Source organism: Macrosteles quadrilineatus, unplaced genomic scaffold (genome assembly GCF_028750875.1).
Source record: "Macrosteles quadrilineatus isolate MER2022 unplaced genomic scaffold, UCM_ALF_1.0 Scaffold_8__2_contigs__length_117827958, whole genome shotgun sequence".
In the NCBI taxonomy this organism is placed as follows: Eukaryota; Metazoa; Arthropoda; class Insecta; order Hemiptera; family Cicadellidae; genus Macrosteles; species Macrosteles quadrilineatus.
In genome coordinates this window covers 99629798-99652918 of record NW_026542601.1, presented here as the reverse complement: position 1 = coordinate 99652918, position 23121 = coordinate 99629798, and the positions used below count along the sequence as shown (strand labels likewise).

At 33.9% G+C, this 23121-nt stretch overlaps 1 protein-coding gene across 1 annotated transcript; it reads right to left on the bottom strand.

Annotated features, from left to right (window-relative positions):
- Positions 1 to 1267: 1267 nt before the first annotated feature.
- On the bottom strand, positions 1268 to 21760 carry LOC128999656 (cathepsin B-like). The gene is made up of 8 exons (XM_054426272.1): positions 21565 to 21760; positions 19592 to 19747; positions 15078 to 15293; positions 12976 to 13176; positions 12024 to 12168; positions 11455 to 11571; positions 2075 to 2204; positions 1268 to 1546 (listed from the first exon to the last, which is right to left on the bottom strand). Exons 2-8 carry the CDS (start codon positions 19745 to 19747, stop codon positions 1474 to 1476), a joined length of 1038 nt encoding a protein of 345 aa, XP_054282247.1. The 5' UTR covers positions 21565 to 21760; the 3' UTR covers positions 1268 to 1473.
- Between the last annotated feature and the right edge of the window lie 1361 nt (positions 21761 to 23121).

Below are 23121 nucleotides of genomic sequence, written 5' to 3'. Positions count from 1 at the left end.
TTTTTCATTACACTGTCTCAAAAACAGAAGTCTTACGGATCATTTTGAGTCCCTAAAGATAGCTTTTTGGAAATTTGGACTGAACCATATGGTTATGTCAAAGCTTATCTCAAAAACAAATCAGCTGTTCTGATCCTTTAAAATGCTTCAACAAAACAAACTTTGTTTGTTTCTTACATAACCTAATTCATTCAGTGTTACTGTATTTTTGGCTATATTTTGTATTTTCTGCTATAATTATTGTTTGTAACTCGTCCTAAAATGCTTTTTTGTGACTTAACCAAATTTTCTTTAAAGATATGGTCCCAAAAAAAACCTACTTTAGGTTAATAGTAACGAAAACTACTATTTAAATACCACGTTTTTAAACACACCAAAAAGTAGAAAACAATTTATAAATATTTGGAGAGAATAAATACTAAATACTGGAGAGATTTAAAACGAAAAACGTGGGGCGCATGAAATAGCTAATTTACACACTCTTTATTATCATCAATAATTGCATGTACCCCACGTTTTTTGTTTTAAATCTTACAAGTATTTATTCTCTCCACATATTTATAAATTATTTTCTACTTTTTATTATGTTTAAAAACGTGGTACCGGTATTTAAAAAGTTTTGGTACAAATAGTAAACCTGCGTTTATTCAAACGAGTTCGCGAACCAGCATGATCGGACCATGGGAACGGGGGTTTATGGAGGCTTTTATGGGGTAAAAATGGGTTGTTTTCCCATTTTTGGCCCAAAAAACATAAAATTTTGCGATTTCTTTCCAAACTATTTTGTAGAGCTTAAAAAAACAAATAATTTAGTATATTGAAGCGTTATAATGCGCCTAATGGCTACGGAGAAAATTCCAAAAAAATTTAAATTTAAAATTCCTATGTTATTTTTATGGAGAATAAGTAAACTGTTGTAGTTTGACATATTTATTAACATATTTTATTAACATATTTTGCCCAAATTTGGAAAATGTTTTTATTTCTTACTAACTATTAACATTTTACATAAAGAAACCCTTTTACCCCCCCACCCCCACCCCCATTGCAGCAAACCTAAGTATGTGTTAAACTGATTCTATTTAAATAGGGAATAAATGTGATATTTTTAAGGAGACATTTTAGTGTAAATCCAATCAGACAATTGGAAATTCGCTTAGTCTGCAGGTTTGCTGCGGCGGGGGTATTATAGATATAGATATAGCCACTAATTGCCACATGCCTTGGCAGTGTCTAAGTTTAAACAGGTAAGAAAACTAGTCACGCCTTGTTAAAGTAATATGTTTATTCACACAATAGTGTATCAAATTACAAAACACTTGATAAAATATGAAAATAATCACAGCAAGGTAGACACATATACATGCAATAACACGATTATTTGGCCACGAGTAACCCACTTAGTATAAAAAATAAACATCAGAAGATCAGCTTGGAACAAAATCTTCAGTCAATAATCAGTTATGGCACTTTCTATTTGGGAATGCCAGCGTTGATTTGACTTTCAATGCCGCATTCATCCGATCCCCGGAGAATCTTGAAGTAACTGGAATTTGAAACAGAAACCACATTACAAATAATGAAAACCGATTATCTGTTACATAATCTATTAGTCTCAAAACAACATAATTGAATAAAAGGTCTTGATGAGAAACATCCCGGATGCCCGAACAATATCAGTTTTTCGATAAACTCTCTCCTCAGGGAACGAATCTCAATTAAAGGGCTGTATTTGATCACATTTAAAATATTTAAGATGCACCAGCTGTTGGATTTGTTTTTATTTACAGTTTTATTGCTTACTTTCTTCCCTGAGTTAATGTTTAGAATCTCAATAGATGTTTACATTACGATAAAGTTATTAGTTTCAATTCTGCCACACGGTGTAATGCAAATACATATGAGATTTTCATTGAAAAATTAGTATGATTGAGATTTGCATGTATTTGAATAAAGAGCTTTGAGGCTTCAGCCCCCCCCCCCCCTTCAAGATAATATAATGGCTAACTCCTTTAAATTCAGTAAATCATGGTTTTACTGTATTTGGATCTGGCCCATCAATTGTGATAGTTACCCGTGGTCGCCCCAGTCAGAGTTCCAAGAGTTAGCGACCAGCCAGTAAGGACTACCGTTCTCCTCGCCCCAGCCAAGTATCCTGATGGCATGTCCTCCCAACATCCTGCCTGCTACATGCTTGTATACTCCTGCAACACACAGACAACATCCACACTAAATAATCCACTTCCTTAGACTTAAGAGGGTTCCCTACCCCCGCCGAAAAACGTCAGAAAACCGCTTCGCGCGGTATCATATAGCGATTCTAGTTTTAACATTTAAATTGTGAACCAAACACCATTTTGTATATAAAGAGTGGTTCTACTATGTTTGCTTTTTAAAAAATGTCTATGCTTACGCAATCAAGGGCAACGACTTGTCAAAGTTAGTGAACTTTACAGTTAAATAATAATATCTTTTTATGAAATTATCGATTTTTGATAAAGCAATATTAGTGCGAAATTTAACTAAAAATATCAAGTCACTTTTAGTTTCAAGAAAAGATTATTTTTTGTATGTGCAAAATGAAACCGCGTAAAACCTTGCACGGCGAAAAGTGCTATGATTCTGACGGACTCTAGCGGCCTTTATCGAAACTACTGTCTCGCGGAGGGATACAAATTTTACACATTCTTCATCATTCATAATATTTCCCCCAAGATTTATCCATGACACATAATAACATTATATTAATTATTATAAACCAGTTAAGCAGTATAAATAAATACAGCCAAGAACCTGTTGATAATATAAAAACGTTCAGTCATATAGGTTGTAGCATACTTGTGAAACAAAAACGTTTTAAATTAATATTTAATTTGAATAAATTAATCTTAGAACTGGAGCAAATAAGTTCCAAGCTGTAGCGTTTTTCAATCTTGCCAAATGCAAAACCTGTTCGACGACGCGCTGTGGTGTGATCCTAGGGCGGCAGGCGCGGCGCGGCAGAGGAATTCCCTAGAAATGAGTGAAGGGTTGTAAAACTTTGGGCTCTTTTATTGGTTGTTTGCAATCGGTTTCTCTTTTCCGCCTAGATAGATATTTCGGCATTAGTTGTTTGGACGAAGACATCCAGAGTGGTCGTTTTAGTGAACTCGTGTCGTGTGTGTGTTGTGTCTATTAGTGTATTTGATTTGCAATTAGTACGATTGTGAATATCCAGTTTATTAATCATGGGTGGTCCAGTAAAGATCCATTCCCAGCGGCAACACCGCCGTAAGAAAAATCGTGGCGGAGAACGTTTGGCCGAGTGGAGACTATTACGTCGTACTCGCGAATATGAAGAGATGCGCGAAAAACGGAGAGTGAAAGTGAAAGTGAGTGCACTAGTGGGGCGGGTTTACTAGGATGGGCCTACTTCCACTGCGGAGGCGTCCTGGCGGCGAAACGACCAGCAGACAGCAATCCTAGGGAATATTTTGTCGTCTTGTAGTTCCAACTAAATTCACCAGGGTCGCAGAAAATTGAAAACAGTTCGAGGTAGGGAACCCCCTTAAACAATGTGATTTTCTGAATATCTGTGTGATTATATAGGTTAAATCTAAAGGCTGCCGGTTTAATCTCAACAAGGATTGTTTCTAGACCCAGATGCCAATGCCTTTTGGCTTACAAAAAGTTTACATTAGATAACAAGACTGGTCCCTGTGTGGGGTTTGGACCCAGCGGCATACAAAACAAATGTTTTATTGTAAAAGTAAGGCTTCCTAGATCAATTTTCAAAGTGCCTTGAAATCAATAGGTAGCACAAGCAGAAATTTGTAAGAAAAATAATTCAAGGTAATAGAATAATTTATAAATAAAAAGCTTTTTTAAAACAAAACGTTTTTAAACGCACTAAAAAGTAGAAAATAATTTATAAATATGTTGAGAGTATAAATACTTGTAAGATTTAAAACGAAAAACGTGGGGTGCATGCAGTTGATAATTTACAATTATCTTCACCTATTGAGCTAATATATTATTATAAATTAATTGCATGCACCCAACGTTTTTAGTTTTAAATCTTACAAGTATTTTTACTCTCAACATATTTATAAATTATTTTCTACTTTTTAGTGCGTTTAAAAACGTTTTGTTTTAAAAAAGCTTTTTATTTATAAATTATTTTCAACTTTTTAGTCTTTAATGTGTAAATATGTTAAATATATTTTATATGGTCTGTTAATATATAACCAAAACCTGATTATTATCTCCAATCAGATGTTTTATCTTGACTTTAAAATGCTTGTTTTATATTTTTAGAATATATTTTGAATCATGCTGTTGAACATTTCAACAAAACAGTTCAAGACTCCGCTTGGAGAGCAACTCCAGACCAGAATAAACATAATTTAAAATCAGGAATACACTATCCAATTGAAATTAATAGGAAAATTGCCGAAAAACGCCGACTCCGTAGAATATGGCAAAACTCTAGAGACCAGACGGATAAAAGAAATCTAAACAGGGCCACTCAACAACTAAAAAGGTTACTGTTTAAATTAAACAATGACAGATTTCAAGATTTCACATCAAACCTTTCTCCATCTGAAGCTAGTAACTACTCCCTTTGGAAAGTTACAAAAAACTTAAAACGTCCACAAATTTGCATTCCACCTATTCTAAAAGAAGACGGTTCTTGGGCCAAAAACAACATCGAGAAAGCAGATGTATTTGCTTCATACTTCAAGGAAGTGTTCAAGCCATATAATATTAATTCAAATGTTGAGCAAGAAATTTGGGAATTCCTCGATTCTCCAAATCAACTTGATTTACCAATAAAATTGTTCACACCATCTGAAGTAGCTAAAGTAATAAAAGACGATTTAAACGGCAAAAAAGCCCCCGGTTATGATCTGATAACAGGTAAAGTGTTGAAAGAGCTTCCTAGAAAAGGAATAGTTTTCCTTACAGTACTTTTCAATGCAGTTTTACGCCTTGAATACTTCCCAATACAGTGGAAGGTTTCACAAATTGTTGTTATTCCGAAACCTGGTAAACCTTTAAATCAAGCATCCTCGTATCGGCCTATATCTCTTCTTCCTGTGGTTTCTAAAGTTTTTGAAAAACTTTTCTTAAAAAGACTCCAAATTATAATTGATGAAAAAGAATTGTTGCCTTCCCATCAGTTTGGATTCCGCCGAAGGCATTCCACCATTGAGCAAGTGCATAGAATAGTGAATGTAATCAAGGAAGATCTTGAAAAAAAACATTTCTGTTCATCTGCTTTTTTGGACGTAGCCCAGGCGTTTGATAAAGTCTGGCACACAGGATTATTGTTCAAAATTAAAACTTTGCTGCCCCATACATACTATGGAGTGTTGAAATCGTATTTGTCCAAACGCTTTTTTCAAATTAAATATCAAGATATAGTTACAGAAGTGCATGAAATTGAATCAGGTGTACCACAAGGCAGTGTTCTTGGACCTATTTTGTATATTTTGTTCACTTATGACCTTCCAAGTACTCAGGGTATTACGGTTGCAACATTTGCAGACGACACTGCTTTTTTAACATCAAATCAGGATCCTATTCTGGCATCATCAAACCTTCAGGCTGCACTAGACGATTTGTCTCAGTGGCTACAGAATTGGAAAATTAAAGTAAATGAAACAAAATCCGTTCAAGTTACATTTACAATGTCTACAAGAACTTGTCCCCCAGTAACATTGAATAATGTCATGCTTCCACAATCCAACGAAGTTAAGTACCTTGGTATGCATCTCGACAGACGGCTTACATGGCATTCACACATTTGGAACAAACGACTTCATTTAAATTTAAAAACAAACAAACTAAATTGGCTCATTGGTCGAAATTCAAAATTATCTGTTGAAAATAAATTACTTTTATACAAAATTATATTGAAACCTATTTGGACCTACGATATCCAACTCTGGGGAACCACTTCCAACTCAAACATAGAAATAGTTCAAAGGTTTCAATCGAAAACACTGAGAAAAATTTTACAAGCACCTTGGTTTGTCACAAATAAAGTAATTCATCAAGATACAAAATTACCCTATGTTAAAGAAGAAATAAAGAAACAAAGTGAAAAATACCAAAGAAAATTAGAAACCCATCCAAATTTCCTAGCTGTTAACCTCCTTGACAATAGTGAAGCTACATATAGGCTCAAAAGAGTTAATCCAATAGACCTTCCAAATTGTTTTTAGTTCAACTTTTTAAAAGTTTTTGTATGTTAGTGCACTTGATGGAGTGTAACTAACCCATGTTAAAATGGTTATTAAATTTACTTATTATTCTAGTATAGAATAGATTGTAAATAAATACTTGTTAAAAAAAAAATATATATATATATATCCGGAGCAGAACTTATACCTCTTAACCTCTGCTCTCCGAACTGTCAAATTTAAGTATTTACAGCTGACTTAAATTAATTGATATGTTTACATTCTTGCAAAATGTAAACATGGAAAATGTGGAAGCCCATGGGGCATATCCCAAGCGAAATATGAAAATTAAATGATATAATATTGCATTGTCATCCATTTGTGAGCTATGTTTAAAATTTCAAAACTCTAGCTCATCAGGAACTTCATTTAAAACTGATATCAAAATTTGTAGGAAAATTAAATTATATAATATTGCATTGTCATCCATTTGTGAGCTATGCTTCAAGTTTCAAGTCTCTAGCTCATCGGGAACTTAGTATAAAATCGATTGAAAAATTTGTACCGGACAAGAAAGCGAGCTAATGTTTTAAAATAGGCTGAGTCAAGCCTTCTACACCTACTGTTTTACTATTTTTTTATCTTAAGACGTGTCTGTTAAGCCTTCTGATAGTTGGAATTATGTTATATATAATTTTTCCTACATGCAATACAGAACAGTGATAATCATCTCGTTTGAAGCCAAACAACTGTAATTAATTGTTTTTAGCACCTGTCTAATGTGACACTTGTTTTAAATATCACAGCTATCTAAATCAACTAGGCCTATAGAATAGTCAGTAGTATATGTGTACAATATTATAAAACACTTGTTAACAAAAATAAACCTTAATTGCAGGTTGAGTCAAACTACGGGAGGTTAAGATAGTTCTTTCATTTTTAAATTTTCCATAGCTTTTAATAATTGTGTTACTAATAAACCTTGTAAGTCTAGTCTGTGTTTTAATGGAAAGTTTAACATTTCAGATTTGTTATTCATTTGGGATTTATTATATTGGTTGGCTGTTAATAAGTTTGTGGGATGTAAATTTCATAGAGTACGGCTCAGTTCAACCTAAATATTACTTACAATGGCTGTCAACCACTTACTGTAGGCGAGAGTTAAGAAGTCCTCTGAACCAGAACGATATGCAGTAATGTTGGAATGTTGCCGCGCGGTATTTGCAGGTGCACATCCCTCTCTCTGCACGGGGGAGTGTCATTTCACAGAGTGACGCTTGTGGAATATTTGTCACATCGACAACAGATGAGTAATACAGTGACAATTGCTTCTGTTGCTACAGTGCACCACAAGTATTCTTACGGTGAGGGTGTTTTGTAATTTACTATTATGGAAGACGTTAGGAAACGTGGGGCAACAATTCACAGTGCGGATAGGAACTTAATTCGTTAAGTGGTTGATGTTTGTGATAAAGAATGCAGTGACAGAGCTTTATCAGTTTCGATCAAAAAAGCGACAGAACGTGCGGCAAATTATTGCAAAGTGTCGAAAAAACTATTGTACGTGTTCGGAAAGCGAGAAAATTAACTCCCGATGAAAAACACGCCAGGGAAACTTAACAGTTGACGTACCTGTATTTTACTTCTACAATATTAATGGATTTGTGTACTAAAAATTAATCAACTGCAACAATTAGCAAACTGTTTTTATTTAATTAATTAACAATAAGTTTTGATTACATTGTAAAATAATTTATTTTTATAGATCTTCGTAATTTTATTGTATTACTTGTGGAGAAATAAAGATTTATTATTATTATTATTATTAATTAAAATCACAGTTGCCTATTTTGGTTGGTATTTTGGTTTGGTTGGCCTATTTTGCACACTGTGGATGTGAGCCCTGACTGACTGCCGCGTGGAACATGAGCATGCGTCGAGCCGTCGAGTAGAAAGTGCCTGATACTGACTATAACTTTTTGATACTGAATAGTGGAAACGATACAAAGCTAAGAGTAGCCTTTAGTAGAGATGTGCGAGCACAGGTTTTTCAGGTCGAGTCGAGTTCGAGTCGAGTAATTGGCAAAAGATTCGAGTCTCGAGTTCGAGTCGAGTTTAAACCCAAAAGATCGAAGAATGTGTAAGTTTAAGTAACTCCTTAGGCCTAGAGCATGTAACTGTTAAAACAACCTTGTTACAAGCTGAAATATGATTATAAATAAATAAATTATTAATATTTGTGCAGTAACATATCAATATAATGCATAGAAAATAATTTTAAAACAACAACAATAGAGCTCATAAATGAACTTCTACTTCTGTAAAAAAAGGTAAGTGAGCATACATTTTTTTATCCAAAAATAAAATACAATAATCCCTATTGATAAGTAATATTGCATAATACTTGGCTAAAATTACTTAATACTTGCATCTATTAGTTATTAAGGTTGCAATTACAATAGCCTAATAAGTTTAATAAAGAGATTTATTCTAAAACTTGAAATGTTATTTCCTACCTTTTCACCTTTAGTTTTGTAAGTTTATTACCATTATTCTTTTAGTTGGTGTGGTTTTTGTAACAGTAGGCCTACAAAATTTCCAATGGTTTGACAGTGGGTAAAGTAAAAATAAATTTTGAAATAAAGAAAATTAAATTTTTTAATCTTGTATGTTAATTGTAAACAAACATTCTGTCAAAATACTCAAAATATGTTAAAAATGAAGTACAAATAGGCCTACAAGTAGTCTACCTTACTGATAAACAAAACAATTGTAGATTGAAAATTGTACTGAATAATGTAATAGGCTCATACAATAGTAGTTATAGAAATCAAATGAAACCTAGACTTAGGCCTAACTCACTATAATCAATTGTATTCCATGCACATTAACCACATTAATGCAAGTTGTCATGAAGGAAAACAAACTATGTAATCTAGAAGGCCAAGTGCTAGCACTTAATTATTTTGAGATATTTGTAAGCTTTTTTTAGGAGTGCTACTATTGTCCTCATGAATGATTTCATACTTATTTATGAGTTATCTAATGTTTTACAAGTTTACAGAATAATTATTTTCAACCACGGTAGCATCAATTTATAATTATCAACTTCTGTTAAGAAGGCCAATGACCCAAAACATCATGATTGTGCAATGTTGTATTTTGACATAAAAATGTAAATCATGGTATTAACTCTAATTTGAATATTTCTCCTGGTCCCTTGCAGATTGTATTTTCAATGCTAAATAATTAATTGTGGTCAATTCAAATTATATTTTTGATGATTCAAATCTCCTATACAAAAAGACAAAAGTCAAACCAGACAAGGAAAAAACCTGCTATTGTAATCCCCCTGCCCCTACCCAGCCATTTCGGAAGTGGTGAAAGCAGTGTTCCCAGATTGGCCGTAGTCAAATATCGTACACGCGGTCCTAAATTATCGTATTTCACGAAAAATTATCGTACAATTTTAAATAACAATCGTAACTGGCTTGAGTATTGAAATACCTAATAGACATATATTTTTTTATTATAAATCTCAAAATCGCCATAAAACCATATTATTTTTAGTTTTGCACGTTCTAATCATAGTAGGTAACTGATATTATGTGAATATTTCTCAACCTCAACACAAACACTACACCAGTATTTTCCTTCCACCATGCACTCACGGCCACCTTTAACTACAGGCCGCGGCCTGGTAGAATTGGCATCTCCACAAGTGGTATGTTGTTCAGTGACAGACGTCCCATAAGATAACATGGCAGACAGGTGATATCAGCTCATTAATTCACACTTTATTGATTTCAATTTAAATTTATAAACATAAATTTATTAAAATATTGAAAAAAAGACATACAGAATTGAAACCCGAAACAATATGAATTAAAAATCTATTATGTACATTTTAAGCGGAGTCAATATTGTCATAGTCCAGTAACCAATATTTCGTTAATACACAAATACCATTAGCTGCTTCACTTCCAAACAAAACAGCTGTTACAACACCTCTTGTGATGTTGCCACTTTGAAGGCCGAGGCCTGGAGTTAAAGGCGGCCGTGCGTGCACCCGTGCACCATCGATCTCTAAAATAGAGATCGATGGCGTGCACTACTACACCAATAATTCGCCAAATGGGCGAGATTATGTACGGAAGGTCTGTTCTTATGGTAACAGACTTTTTCGTGGTGTAGGAGAAGCAGAAGAAGCGAAGCAGAAGCATTCAAGCAGTTTAGAAGCACATTTCATGGAAATGGTTTCGTTTTAATTTTATTCATACTAACAGTTAACTTATAGTCTTCATAAGATTGATTTTTTATGTATTGATTTTTATATCCCATCTCTAATAAATACTGAGTTTTGATTTAAAACAGCAAAAATGTTTCCAAATTTTTGGGTATAACCTCCCAAACCAATTTTGTAAAAGAGTACTATTCAATTGCCCAAATTATCGTACAAATAGCATTATCGTACGGTGACGTATCGTACATCGTACGGGAGGCTAAATTATCGTACAAAACGATATTTATCGTACGTCTGAGAACACTGGGTGAAAGTCTAGTCTGGTCTAAATATAGCTCCAAGGTCTTACCCTCCCCTTCCCCCCAACCCCCTACACCATTCACTGTTGCCGACTTGCCGGCTGCCGGCTCAGTTCGAGGTCATTGCACAACCCCTCCCTCCTTCTATTGTTTTGCCTTTTGTAGTGTTTCTATTCTTTTTAAAACTTAACTGACTTTTTTAAACATAGATTTATTGCTTGTAACAGTTCAGTAGTGGAATTTTCTATTGTGAAACAGTACTTTAAAACAAAATCACTACCGATCATGTCATTCAGTGTCAAGTCCAGATTATGCCATTGCCAGTCAGTCCGGCGACTGCTTTGAGTTGACCTATTCTGTTGTGACAGCTATAAAAATAGGTTAGGACAACTACCTCTTGCTTATTTCTACACTGTAGAAATATTTGTATTACTGTAGAATCTATAGTAATACAAATTATAAAGCATTTTATGTAAACACAACTTACATTTTAACAAATATTGATTTTTTACAATTTTAAACCAAACTCTACTCGAATCTGCCGAGTTCAAAGATAAGCTCGAGTTTCAAGGCCGTACTCGACTCGAACTCGTAATCTCGAGTACTCGCACATCTCTAGCCTTTAGTTTTAATAGAAATTGCAAACATTAGGACGAAAAGAGACATTCGTTTGGCATGTATGCTGTTCCAAATTACTAAAACTGAAAAAAAACTCTTTCACAACAAAATATTCCACTATAGTTACCTGATTTGTACTGAACAAAGTCCTCATAGACGGAGAAGGCCCCTTCCACTGGTCCATTCCTCATAATTTCAACTTGGATTTGTTTCTCTTCACCCTCGACACTGTATGCTTTCTGACCTACAAACATAAACATAGAACTCTGATCTAGATGTCTAGTCTGAATGCCTAGTTTCTACTTTTCTGAAGAAGTCCCTTGTAGAGGTGAAATATCATGTTAAATTAAATATCAGTGATGCATTGGTAATGCATAATTGCAATACAGATGTAAAAATCCGTCTACTAGTTTCCAATGTTTCCCTCTTAAAAAATAAATTACAACACAAATATTTTAGAGAAGATTCCTGATCTTAAACTGTACTTAGAATACTAAATTATTCCCTAAGGGGTGAAAACTCCCCTTAACCTAAGTCTCAGGAGAACTATCAACTGTTTTCCCAGAACGAGAACATACAGTAGTAGGAACATCAAGAGGAAATGAAGAACACTTCTTCAGAATTTACTTTCTTTAGTAGTATAAAGGGGAGGGGGTTACAAGTTTTGGCCAAGGATTTGATATCCTTCAATCTTACCATAGTGCTTGTCCTTTTTGTAATCAACATTGTAAGAGGCCTGACACTTCTTCTCACATTTGGGAGTCTTTCCTCCCTCAGCGCAAGGAGGTCTGGTTCCGTTGACATGGTGTTCACAAGGAGCGATCTCATAGGGAATGCATCCCTACAGCATAACAACAAAATAATGAGAAAATGAGAACAATCAAAACACAAATATTTTTCCAACTTGCTAAGGTTACAAGGTTACAACTGACAGATGATGCTGACAATTCATCTTGGATTGAGTCTTTGTTCAGGAGTTTATGTACAGCTTAAGACTTTGAAAACTAATTCATAGATCCTACTTCTTAAGTACAATTATCATGAAACAATGTTTAATGGAAATCAACTTCAATCTGATTCACATGTTAAACACTATGACTCATAATCAAATTAGCAATATTTTTTACTTAACATCACAAACATCCATATTTTTTTTAATGATTTATGTATATTTGATAACACATAAGCCAATGATAAGCTATGAATGTAAACACATAGGTAAATTGGTACTTTATACTTTAATACTTTATTCTGATATGGCGACCATATGAATGTAGGTATTTTAAGCCAAGTATGTATAACTTCAGCCAAGAGTCATAATTTCAGTATACAGTATACTCCAAGTCTTGTGCAAAAATTGTCAGGGTTTTTTTATACACACTTGGTTTTGTGAGATTGACTACTCAAGTATTTTGTAATATTTACTTTTGGGTACTGAAGTAAGTAGACGTTTTACATTTTATCTACACGAACCAGCAGTAGAAATCCTTTTTGTATATTATACAGAATTCAAATTAACAAGAGCACACTCAATGGCTTGATCCAACTATGTTTATTACTTCATCACTGACTACAACTTGGGAGTGGATTACAGAAGCATGCAAAAGGTGTCAACTTTTATCAATGACTCTTGACTAAGACATCAGACCTGATTGGACCCGTAGCTGCCTCCGCTGACCAACCCACTATGGACCCAGTAGCGCCAAGCCATCCCTGGGAACCCTCCGTTGCAGCCGAACCCGCAGGTGTGGCAACACGAGACCAAGTCCTCGGCAGAGTAGTGGAACGAGCTGTTGCCGTTGGAGTGGATACACTGACGGTCGGACATAGACTCTACTGCACCAAACGCCTGTACAGTCCATACATGAAAACCTTAATTCACATGATATCACTGTTATACAAAGTTCTTATTATTTGATAACATTAAAATATGTGTGATGGACATCTGTAATCTTATTCTTCTCCTCCATATCCTCTTCACTTCATCTATTTACCTTCTTCTAGGTATCCATTTCCGTCTCCTTCCCTTTGTAAGGGAGATATGGGTTTTATATTTGTATTGTTGATTGTTTATTGAATTGTAGATAGGAAGTGACCTTGCCAACTAGGAAGCGTGCTGGAGGTGTTTTGGTAAACACTGGGGGCTTTGCACTCAGTAGCTGTCAGATAAATAAATAGGCCATCTGAGGTAGAGAAAGGGGTCAGTTACCCAGGGCAAGGGGCCCAGGAGAGTTGGGTGAGTACTGGTTTCTCTATCTTGGGGTTAGGCCCTTTAGTCGTGAGTTTTGTATGGGAGGGTTTGTTTTAAGGGGATTGTAAGTTAATTGGGATTTGCAAGTTTGTATAAGAGGAATTCTTTTGGGGTCAGATACTTTGTTTAATTAGATCACGAGGGAATAAATTTGTTTTTTGGGATCATAAATTTAAGGTTCTAGCTGCCTTCAGAGCGGTTTCTACCTGGCATTTATTAGTAGGCTATACTTGGAAATAACTGTCACTGTGTTATACTTGATTACTTAAAGACAATAAAAACTCAGTTCTGTGAATACAATCTGTTCCTCTTATTGAACAGCTACCCAGCTCATAACAAAAGTAAAATAAGATTAAAGATTAAAGATTCAGGTTCGCTAAAAAGCTACGCTCCCATGTGCATATGCAGGATAACCTATGAGGTGTGAGAGGGTTTTCTGCATATCACAAAGTGGAGAAGGCGCCGGAATTTTGTAAACTTTTACAAAATTTTCGATTCTGGTACCTCATTTAATTTGGCTCTCAAATGTTTTGTTTGTAAATCAATTTTTGTTTGCAATACAGAGCGAGTTGGGTTGCTGTTAGGACATGCTAGGTTTGTGCTAGCTCAGCATAGTTAGCAGTATTGCTACATAGTTTCTGCTGTACTTTGTTCAGTAGGGATTAAGCAATCTAGTCTAATTGTGTCTAGTAAGGAATACTGTGAGTCAATATATTTGAGCAAGCATTCTCTTAAACTAGTTTAGAAGTTTAGAGTTACAGTTACAATAGAAAATGAATTGTTTAGTTTACGAAGAGAATGGATGTGGGTCTAAGTTTAACTGACATAAAAAATTTAAACAAGGAACAAGCGAAAGAAGTGTTTCATAAACTAGAATTACCTTTACCTAAGGGAGCTGACTTAGAGTTTTTACGATCTAATGTTACGAGTACGAGTTTAAGGTTAATGAAATTAGATGATAAGCATAAGCAAGAAGGTAATACATTTTATGAGGATATAAGTAAGTGGAATAGGAGACACATAACACATATATGCACATAATGATGGATATCACACCTATATCATCATCAACTCTATTTTCCTATGAATTCTCTCTTCTCATATTTTTCTCCCATGCCAAACTATATTAGGTAGTCTTAATTTTCCACTCTGTCTTTTAAGCAGTCTCCAAGCACTCCTCTCGCCACTCAAGCTCTTCCTTGCTCCTTGCATGCATATTTCCAGCATAACATATCAGAGTTGAAAGCCTAATCATCCTATAAGCGTACCGGTACTTTTCTGTGGGGAGGTGTACAATTCATGGTAACCTAATATTGAGCGAAAATTTTGATTGTAAAATTGGATAGAGAACATAATCGTTAAGCAGAGTCAATACTTTTCCCACTATTTTAAAAAGCCATCGTCCAGATTGTATGGCATAGCTTAAGTGAGATTTGATCTGCTCTTTTCACTGTTATTGTTTACCGGTATGTCAATCACTCTTTTACCAAGCCACTTACCCAGCAAGAGCCGCAAGATCCCTGGTCCCTGATTTCCCGGATCGTGGGGCAGTTTGGCCATCTAGCTCGAGAGTCGAAAGCATCAGGAATCCCTTCATTCCCCAACAGATGTTTCTTCACTTCTAACTTGTTTTCAGGTTTGTTTGCATCTGGATGAACTCCCATCAAACCTTCGATAAACTTCATTGGTGTTTTCTCATGAAAATTTCTACCAGCCTGAAATCAAACAGATATTTTTTATTGTGAAAATGTATTATACAAATTAAACAGTTCTTAAATTTCATTGATTTTTTTTTTTAATTGTTTAGTAAAATCCTATTAATTGTCACCCAAGGCACCGGGACTATAGTTTGTTTAAATAATGAAGGCCGTCTGGGATTGGTCCTACCTGAGGCAAATGAATACAAACCTTATTCATTAAGTCCCATCTACGACCGTCTCTGTTATTTGAACAAACTATAGAATAAATAAATACAGGGTAACACAACTTTATAAACGACCATAGTTACAATTATAACAATGATTTTTAAAATAAATGCCACTGTGTAGAAGTGAAAAATACTCATAGCATTTTTTTACAGTAGACTATAAGCGTATGCTGATATATATACTGTGTATCAATAAAAAACTACAAGCAGCAAAAACCTACATTAAAAATAGTGAAATAGACTTTTTTTAAGTGACTGATTGTAGAGATTTACAGTTGAAAGAGTGTTGACAATGTTCTAATCTATTGTACTCTTAGATGATTGTAGTGATTGGTTTTCTTTGTTCCATGAGGAAAACCCGTCTTTTTTTATTTGTGTGACTAACTATTAGTTTAAATAGTCTATCATCATTCCTAGATTCTGAAATTGTACATGGCATAATTGTGAAATGTATAATATTTAAATGTTCAAAAAGGCCAATATATAGGTAAATTGTTTAATTCACAAGTGCTTTCGGAAACTAGGTTTCCATCGTCAGGCTGTGTTTATAGCATATTACGAGATTCAATGTGTCCTAAGCCCGTTTCCAAAACCAAGAAATAAATGTCTAGAGTTTGGATTGTCAATAAATGACCAAAATGTTTGTCTTGTCCATTCAATGCTCACCCTAACCTAACATACAACTGTCACTGAATAACCATTGCTATAAATGTTCAGTCACACTCATGGTTATGGTACTAAATACTACTGTCAATTTACATCAAAGTATTATTTTTGTATGAAACTAAAATTGAAATTGTTTCATGTTAAACATATATCAAACCAGTAGAGCTGTAAGAACTGGTAAAAATTGTTAAGGTTTATAGAAAAAGTAAAAAAAATATAATAAAGCACATATATTATATGTATACATATTTTTTTAGAGGTTGGCGGCCTCACAAAGAGCTTGGTTGTTTGGGAGGTTGGTTTAATATGTCACAAATCATAATATTCTAGTTCTAGCACATAACCAAAAAAATTGCTAGTTCTATCTAGCAAAAAAAATTGTATATATAAGTTAAAAATTTTAATACAAAAAATATCTTTTTATTTATTACACAATTGAAGATTTCCTTCTTCAAAATTACAAGTTATTGTGGTTGATTTAAATGAATTTCATTAGTTTTACACTAAGCGCAATGGAATATTAACCATGAATTGACCAAACAATATCAAATAAATTGTAATTAAAATGGTTTGTTCTCTCAAAACAAAATTATCTTCATTATACTTCTTGGGAACACAATGGCCTATCACCATTACCTTGACCTTTGGTTTGCTTGGTAAAGATTACAGCAATAATTTAAAATACTCTCTCACTCAATATCTTACAGGTTAATTATTTTATTTTCTCTCAGCATAAATTGTTTTTGAGATTTTTTTTATTTATCAATTTGAGGGCACACAAATTTTGAATGAGTAAGATCCAGGATATATACAAATTTGTTAAAATACTTTATGCACATAGGCAAAATATTCAGAGACTATTTCTTGTTATAATAAGGCTGATTTGTTAGGGCTAAGTGGAAGACATTGTTAGGCTAGCATTAGTCAACTCTTATCCCTTTCCGAACAACTTATCAGTTATTTCCGTTGAAATAGAGTCACTTTATACGTATCTTAGAGGAACAAAAAACATTATCCCATGTTTGTGAGTCATTTTAACAGCTAAATCATTTTATGCTTTATCAGGGTTCAAGGAATGGAAAGATTGCAAAACTAACCGGTTTATCTAGCAATTTCAAAACTTAAGTGACGTTACGGTATATTTTCCAAATGACTAATAAAAGCAACAGTAATCAGCGTAGCAAATTTACAGTTTTTAAATTTTACACGGTAAAACCGTATTGAACGAGTATGGATATTTCTTCATATACCGTAACCTAACTGTTAAAATCAGCTGTCATTATGTTCATACCCACTTAAGAACTTAACGTTCACTAAATACTCACAAATTCTCTGAATGGTATTTTTTTTGTAATTCACTACCATTAGAATATTAATTTTTTACTATTTTTACTTTAGGTTATAGCCTAGTAGGCCCACTAAGTTTAGTATAGGTATTTATGTTGATAGTTAATTATTTTTATTACATAAATGTATCAGAATTTAATAACTAAGCTAAGCATGTTTAGAATCACCTAGTGTGAGGAAAAATCTATTACTGTACAGTAATACTTGATGAAATCCCTTTTGATTAAAGAGGTGTCAAAAAGTTGTTTTTCGAACTGAATCCAAGTGTGGAAATTCAAGGAAAACCAAACAGTGTGGCAAAATAGTATATTTCACTACTAGTCACTAGTCACAAAAGTGACCCATTTTGAGCCCCGAAATGAGACCTTCGCTATGAGTATTGAACGATACTTTTTATCACAATGAAAAAACTACTTCATCGGACTTAACCCTCCGAGTGTCATGCGTCGCTGCAGCGACTCACGAACACTGTTTACAGCGAAGGCTCTATGACTGACAAAATCGGATTGAACTGGATCGAGTTTGGTATCGTTCTTTTCATTATATTCTAAGCTTTCTCCAGAGGTCTGTCTCTAAGCGCTTTATGTTCTCCGAGCCGATCGTAATTGTAGCAGACAGCTGACGTGCATATTTGTAAACAGGTTAGTTAACCTCGGACCGATGACTGATGTGTTTTATTATGTTTATCATTGTTTTAGTGTTAATAATCAAAAGTAGTGATATACGTGGTGCATTATAAGAAGATTTAAGTGATTTTGAAGGGCTGGTTGATGATCCTGAAGAAGTAGGTAGTGATATTGATGTAAATTATCAGCCAGATTCCTAGCTATGGTTAGGCTATGCATTCTTAGCTAAACACTATGTACTGAAATCTGTTTTTTGCCCATAACTTATTTATTTGCAAATCTACTTCCTTATATTATTATATATTTGTAATCCTCATAAAATTTAGAACAAAGTGGCTATTTTCAAATATTTATAGGCCTATAATTTATACAATTTCATTGAGCGCGAACTTATTTTTTTTTCAATTTTTCCAAAATAATTTTTATTTTTACCTAAAAAATTTTTTTTGAAACAAATTTTTCTTAGGTTTTATGTATGATATTGAAGCCCATGATTTTCCAAACAAAATGGCATATAGAACAGTAGAATTAACATTGTTTTAAGCTTTTCAGATCCGTTTTAATAAAACCTTGCAAATGCGCCAAAAATAGGCGGACATTAAGGCCTAAACTATGGACACTCGGAGGGTTAAAAAAATTATCCGATATTTTGTAATCTATTCATTTTTCTAATCTAAACACAATACGGCTGTACAAATAATTTTGGTGTAAAATTCAGCTGATTTTAACTTTCTTGATGTCAGGCAAATTGTTAATTACCGTATGTAGCGAATAGCGAAAGTAATGTTTGTGTCAGGAAAAGTTGGCTGATCACTATTTTTTTTTTTGGTGTATGGAAATTGAAAATTTTCAAAGACCACAGCTGAATGGAAATGGGCTATTTTCGTAATACAGAGTGATGAAAACCAGAGCTAGAGATATACAAGGGCTAGGCCACGCGAGCTCAGAAAGTGATGCCAGCTGGCTCCCCTCCACTCTGCCGCTGTGACGTCACAGCGGTACCTCGGGCTCCCGGCAACGTATAGCTTTGCATGTGTGAGCGGTGGTATTGCCTCACATTTAGTGTTGAATAAGCAAAAAAACAGAGTTGAATTATCCGAGTAGGTACTTATTAATTATGAGTAAATCTAATTCCAAGTGGTTAGACCCTCCGTAACAAATTTTGATTCCGAGCTCTCAAAATTCCAAACTAAATCTAGGCCAAAACAAAAATCACAATTCGGAGCAATAGTATTCACAGTCGAAATAGACCAAGTTTCCACAAAACTGAGTGAATAAGGTAGACCGTACACAAGCAGAACACCTGCCGCAGTGCTGTCTATGTGTGTGTAAGCGGACTATACTACAGTATTCTGAATTCTTACACTCGGAAATATTTGTGTAGCCAGCTTTTGAATAGTGCTTACATATTCCATCAAACTATTCAAACTCTTGACATATGACATACCTTCCACATAGTCTGCATGGAATTGATATAATCTATGAAATCATCAGACAGAGGATGAACATATGGAGCAGAATCAATGATATAATGAGGATGTGGGTTACCGGAACAGCTAACGCAGAGCAGAACAGCTACTGCCACATATCGTAAAAACGTCATCTGAAACAAATTTTAATTTGAAATTACCTGAACTGTGTGGGATTTATCAGCTAACATGTAAAGGATATCTTTCTCCAGTGTTGATTACGACCCTGGTGGCAACTACAGATCTTGGTTACCGATAAAACCTGGTATTTCTTAAATCGACACTCTTCCGATCCACATCATGTCAGGTTTGTAGTAGGCCCTACCTTACCTACTGTAGCAATATTTTTTTAATTTACAGAACACTAGGTAGGCTACATATAAAGATAAAAATATTGACTTAAATGTAAAGGATTCAACAATTAACTCATACATCTATCATTGTTAGACTACAAGATAAGTTTAAAGCTTAGGATAGTCATATAGGTTTAATCAGTTTTCTAATACCGTAGAGGCATTTTGTGTTTACAGACCTAGCCGATAGTTTAATTTATTGAATTGAATAAAGAGATAATTGCGATTAAACATGAACTAGTGCCTATTCCATAAATGATTTTAACCAACAACCTTTTACATAGCAGTAGACATCTCTTATCCATATTCACGCTGTAACTTAGTAAGTTTTTTACTGATTACCTAATTTTCTATTTTTACAGATTTTCAGATAAAAACCAACCCCCAGGTAATTGAACTATTTCAAAATAATATTATACCAAGGTTAAAACAACTGTTTTAATTTGTTGTACACTTTAAGATTCGTGAGTGGGACAAAACAGGATAAGTTTTAATTCCTTATAAAAGCACTAAAGAACAGTAGTATTAACGGGATTATCTCAGCCCGGCAAGAGGAATATTGGTTTTGGGCATGTGGAAACACGGGTGCTGATGTCTATTTAATCCTTTCAGGGGTATAACTGGGCTACACTAATATCGATTGAAACTATCGATTCGATTAGTAAACCTCCGTATGATTTTTTCACCATCAGCAAGTTTGGTTGGTTAGGTTAGGTTATGATAGTTTAATTTTATATAATAGATATACCTATTTTAAAATATTGATTATAATCAATATTTTAAATTTGATATTAGCGTAGCCCAGTTAAGAAACTGTACCCCATTTCAGTTAAAACTTGAAATTGTCAAGTACACAGCAGTATGTTTTAAATTCACTGGACACTTAAACTAGTGGCACAGTATCAAAAGTAACACGAACAAAGGAATGAAATATAATTTTTAAGGTAGATAGAAAAATAAAAAAGTAGATAAAATATGCTAGATTAACTTATCCCTAGGCCTACTGTAGTATAATTATTTTTTTTTAATGGTAGATAGTTAGTTGGTTAAAATAGATGGGTGTCTACTTCAGTATCTAAAAGTCAACCTTAACTTACTAAAATCTATACAATATCCGAGGGATGTGTCATATTTTGAGGCAAAATTAACTTACATGTAGTTGCGTGTGTTTCATCAAATAGCTAAAACAATGAAAAACCGAAAAACCTTTGAAATAGCCCACCCTGAAAAAACCAGGGTGAAAAAACGTTAGGGCCTAGGTAAATATTTTTTGTGTTCAATCCACTAAAGAAAATGTGTGTGTTACTGTACACTAAACTTGTTATCAATTACAACAAACTGTTAACCTGGTCTCACACTCCCCAATAAATAGTTATCCAATAACAACCAATAAGTCTCATCAGTTCTAAAAGTTGAGAAAATGCAATAATCAAATCCCAAAATTAAAATAGAAAATTATAATTTTGGTCGTTGTTTTTCCTATTCTTCATAGCATATAATAATTACCCTCATATTATATTACTACCACAGTATTATCATTACGTTATTACAAGTGGCAAATTTAATTTTCTGTGTGGTGAAATCTACTTTAACCTTACCTTGGTGAACAAGCTCTGTAGATTCTGATTTGAGTTGAGACTTCACGGTTCACGCAACACGTTTGTTTCCTCTTCAAAAAACTAATAATTAATTAACTTAGCTATTAGGACTATCAAGTAAAGGACTTTGAACTCGTAGCAGTTTGTAAATTATAGATGGATTCCCTCTGGTTTTCTTGTTGGCTTAGCTATATGAAGATGAAGTTGAAGGCCAAACAGCTTTTTTTGACAGGTTGACTCGTTGTCTGACGACGACGCATATTAACAGCTGACCCTGCATCATTCATGCATGATTCATCAAATCCTGAACAGCTGACTTGGTTAATCCAGAGACTGCCAAGTGCCAACGTCTTAACAAATTTTCACGTCATATTGTATAAGAAATTAAATCAATATAAAAATTTAGCGATATTATCACTTATAAATTATTGAACAGTTATAAATTATTTTAAAATCCCTACTCATAATACAATATTAAAGTTTTTTTTTTAATTTTATATACAAAAATTACGATACTAAAATAAGTGTATATGGAAAATAAACTGCCCTCTTAAATCAACGGGGTTTGTTTAGCAAAGTAAGGTTGAGGGGTACAGTCGATTCCACGGGGATTGCCCAACTCCGCGCAGTGGTCAAATTTAATCCGAGGAAAAGTTTTATGGCCCCCGAAGGGTTCAGCCCAACTCCGCGCGTTGGCCACTCCTAATATCTACGGTAGTTGTTTTGGTAAAGTTTTTACTAAAACAAAGGCTACATCACATTTGCATGGACGTGAGTTGAAGTTTCCAAAAAGTTTGCTGCTGTTATTACAATAATAACCCCGCCGCAGCAAAACTGCAGACTAAGCGAACTTCTAATTGCCTGATTGCATTACCAGTAAAATATATCTTTCAAAATATACTATTTATTCCCCATTTAAATAGCATTAGTTTAGTGAGTACACATAGGTTTGCTGCAAGAGGCAGGGTAGTAAGTGTTTTTTTGTGAAATGTCAATAGTTTAGTGTAAAATAAATGCATTTCCAAATTTAATCAAAATACACTCCTTTTACATTAAATTAAAACAATTTGCTTATTCTCGATAAGAATAACATAGGAATTATAAAATTAAAATTTTTTGTCATTTTTTCTGTATTTATTATAGCGCATAATAACACTTCGATATACTAAATTATTCTGGGTCTGGGTATTGCTTCAATAAAAATCCTCTTCATCGACGTCAAATTCGCCATTTAATAAGACGTAAAAGAAATATTTAAGCTTATTATACAAGTAAAATTATAGATTCACAACTAACTGGAGGTTAAACTTAAAAACCACTATGTAAGAAGTTAAAAAAGTCCGTGCGAAGAATGGGTACGTATGAAAGATTCTGAAATTCACAGTTCACAATTATTTAATAATACATTTTACTAACGATTTCATGAGCTTTACGTTACACTTGTGCGCTGCGATCATGGATTTTACCTTTTTATGCAGCAATTTACTGCAAATTTTCTGTAACCTTTTTGTTGTAAAAAAAGGTTGCTCTGCATCTAAAAGTGGCTACAATGGACTT

What these genes read in the sequence shown, in the direction of transcription:
- LOC128999656 (XM_054426272.1), bottom strand. Translation starts at nt 19,747, where the DNA reads ATGACGTTTTTACGATATGTGGCAGTAGCTGTTCTGCTCTGCGTTAGC. An exon ending in CAAAAAGGACAAGCACTATG is followed by an intron (nt 11,572 to 12,023) that starts GTAAGATTGAAG and finishes TTATGTTTGTAG; the next exon opens with GTCAGAAAGCATACAGTGTC. An exon ending in TCTGACTGGGGCGACCACGG is followed by an intron (nt 1,547 to 2,074) that starts GTAACTATCACA and finishes TTCAAATTCCAG; the next exon opens with TTACTTCAAGATTCTCCGGG.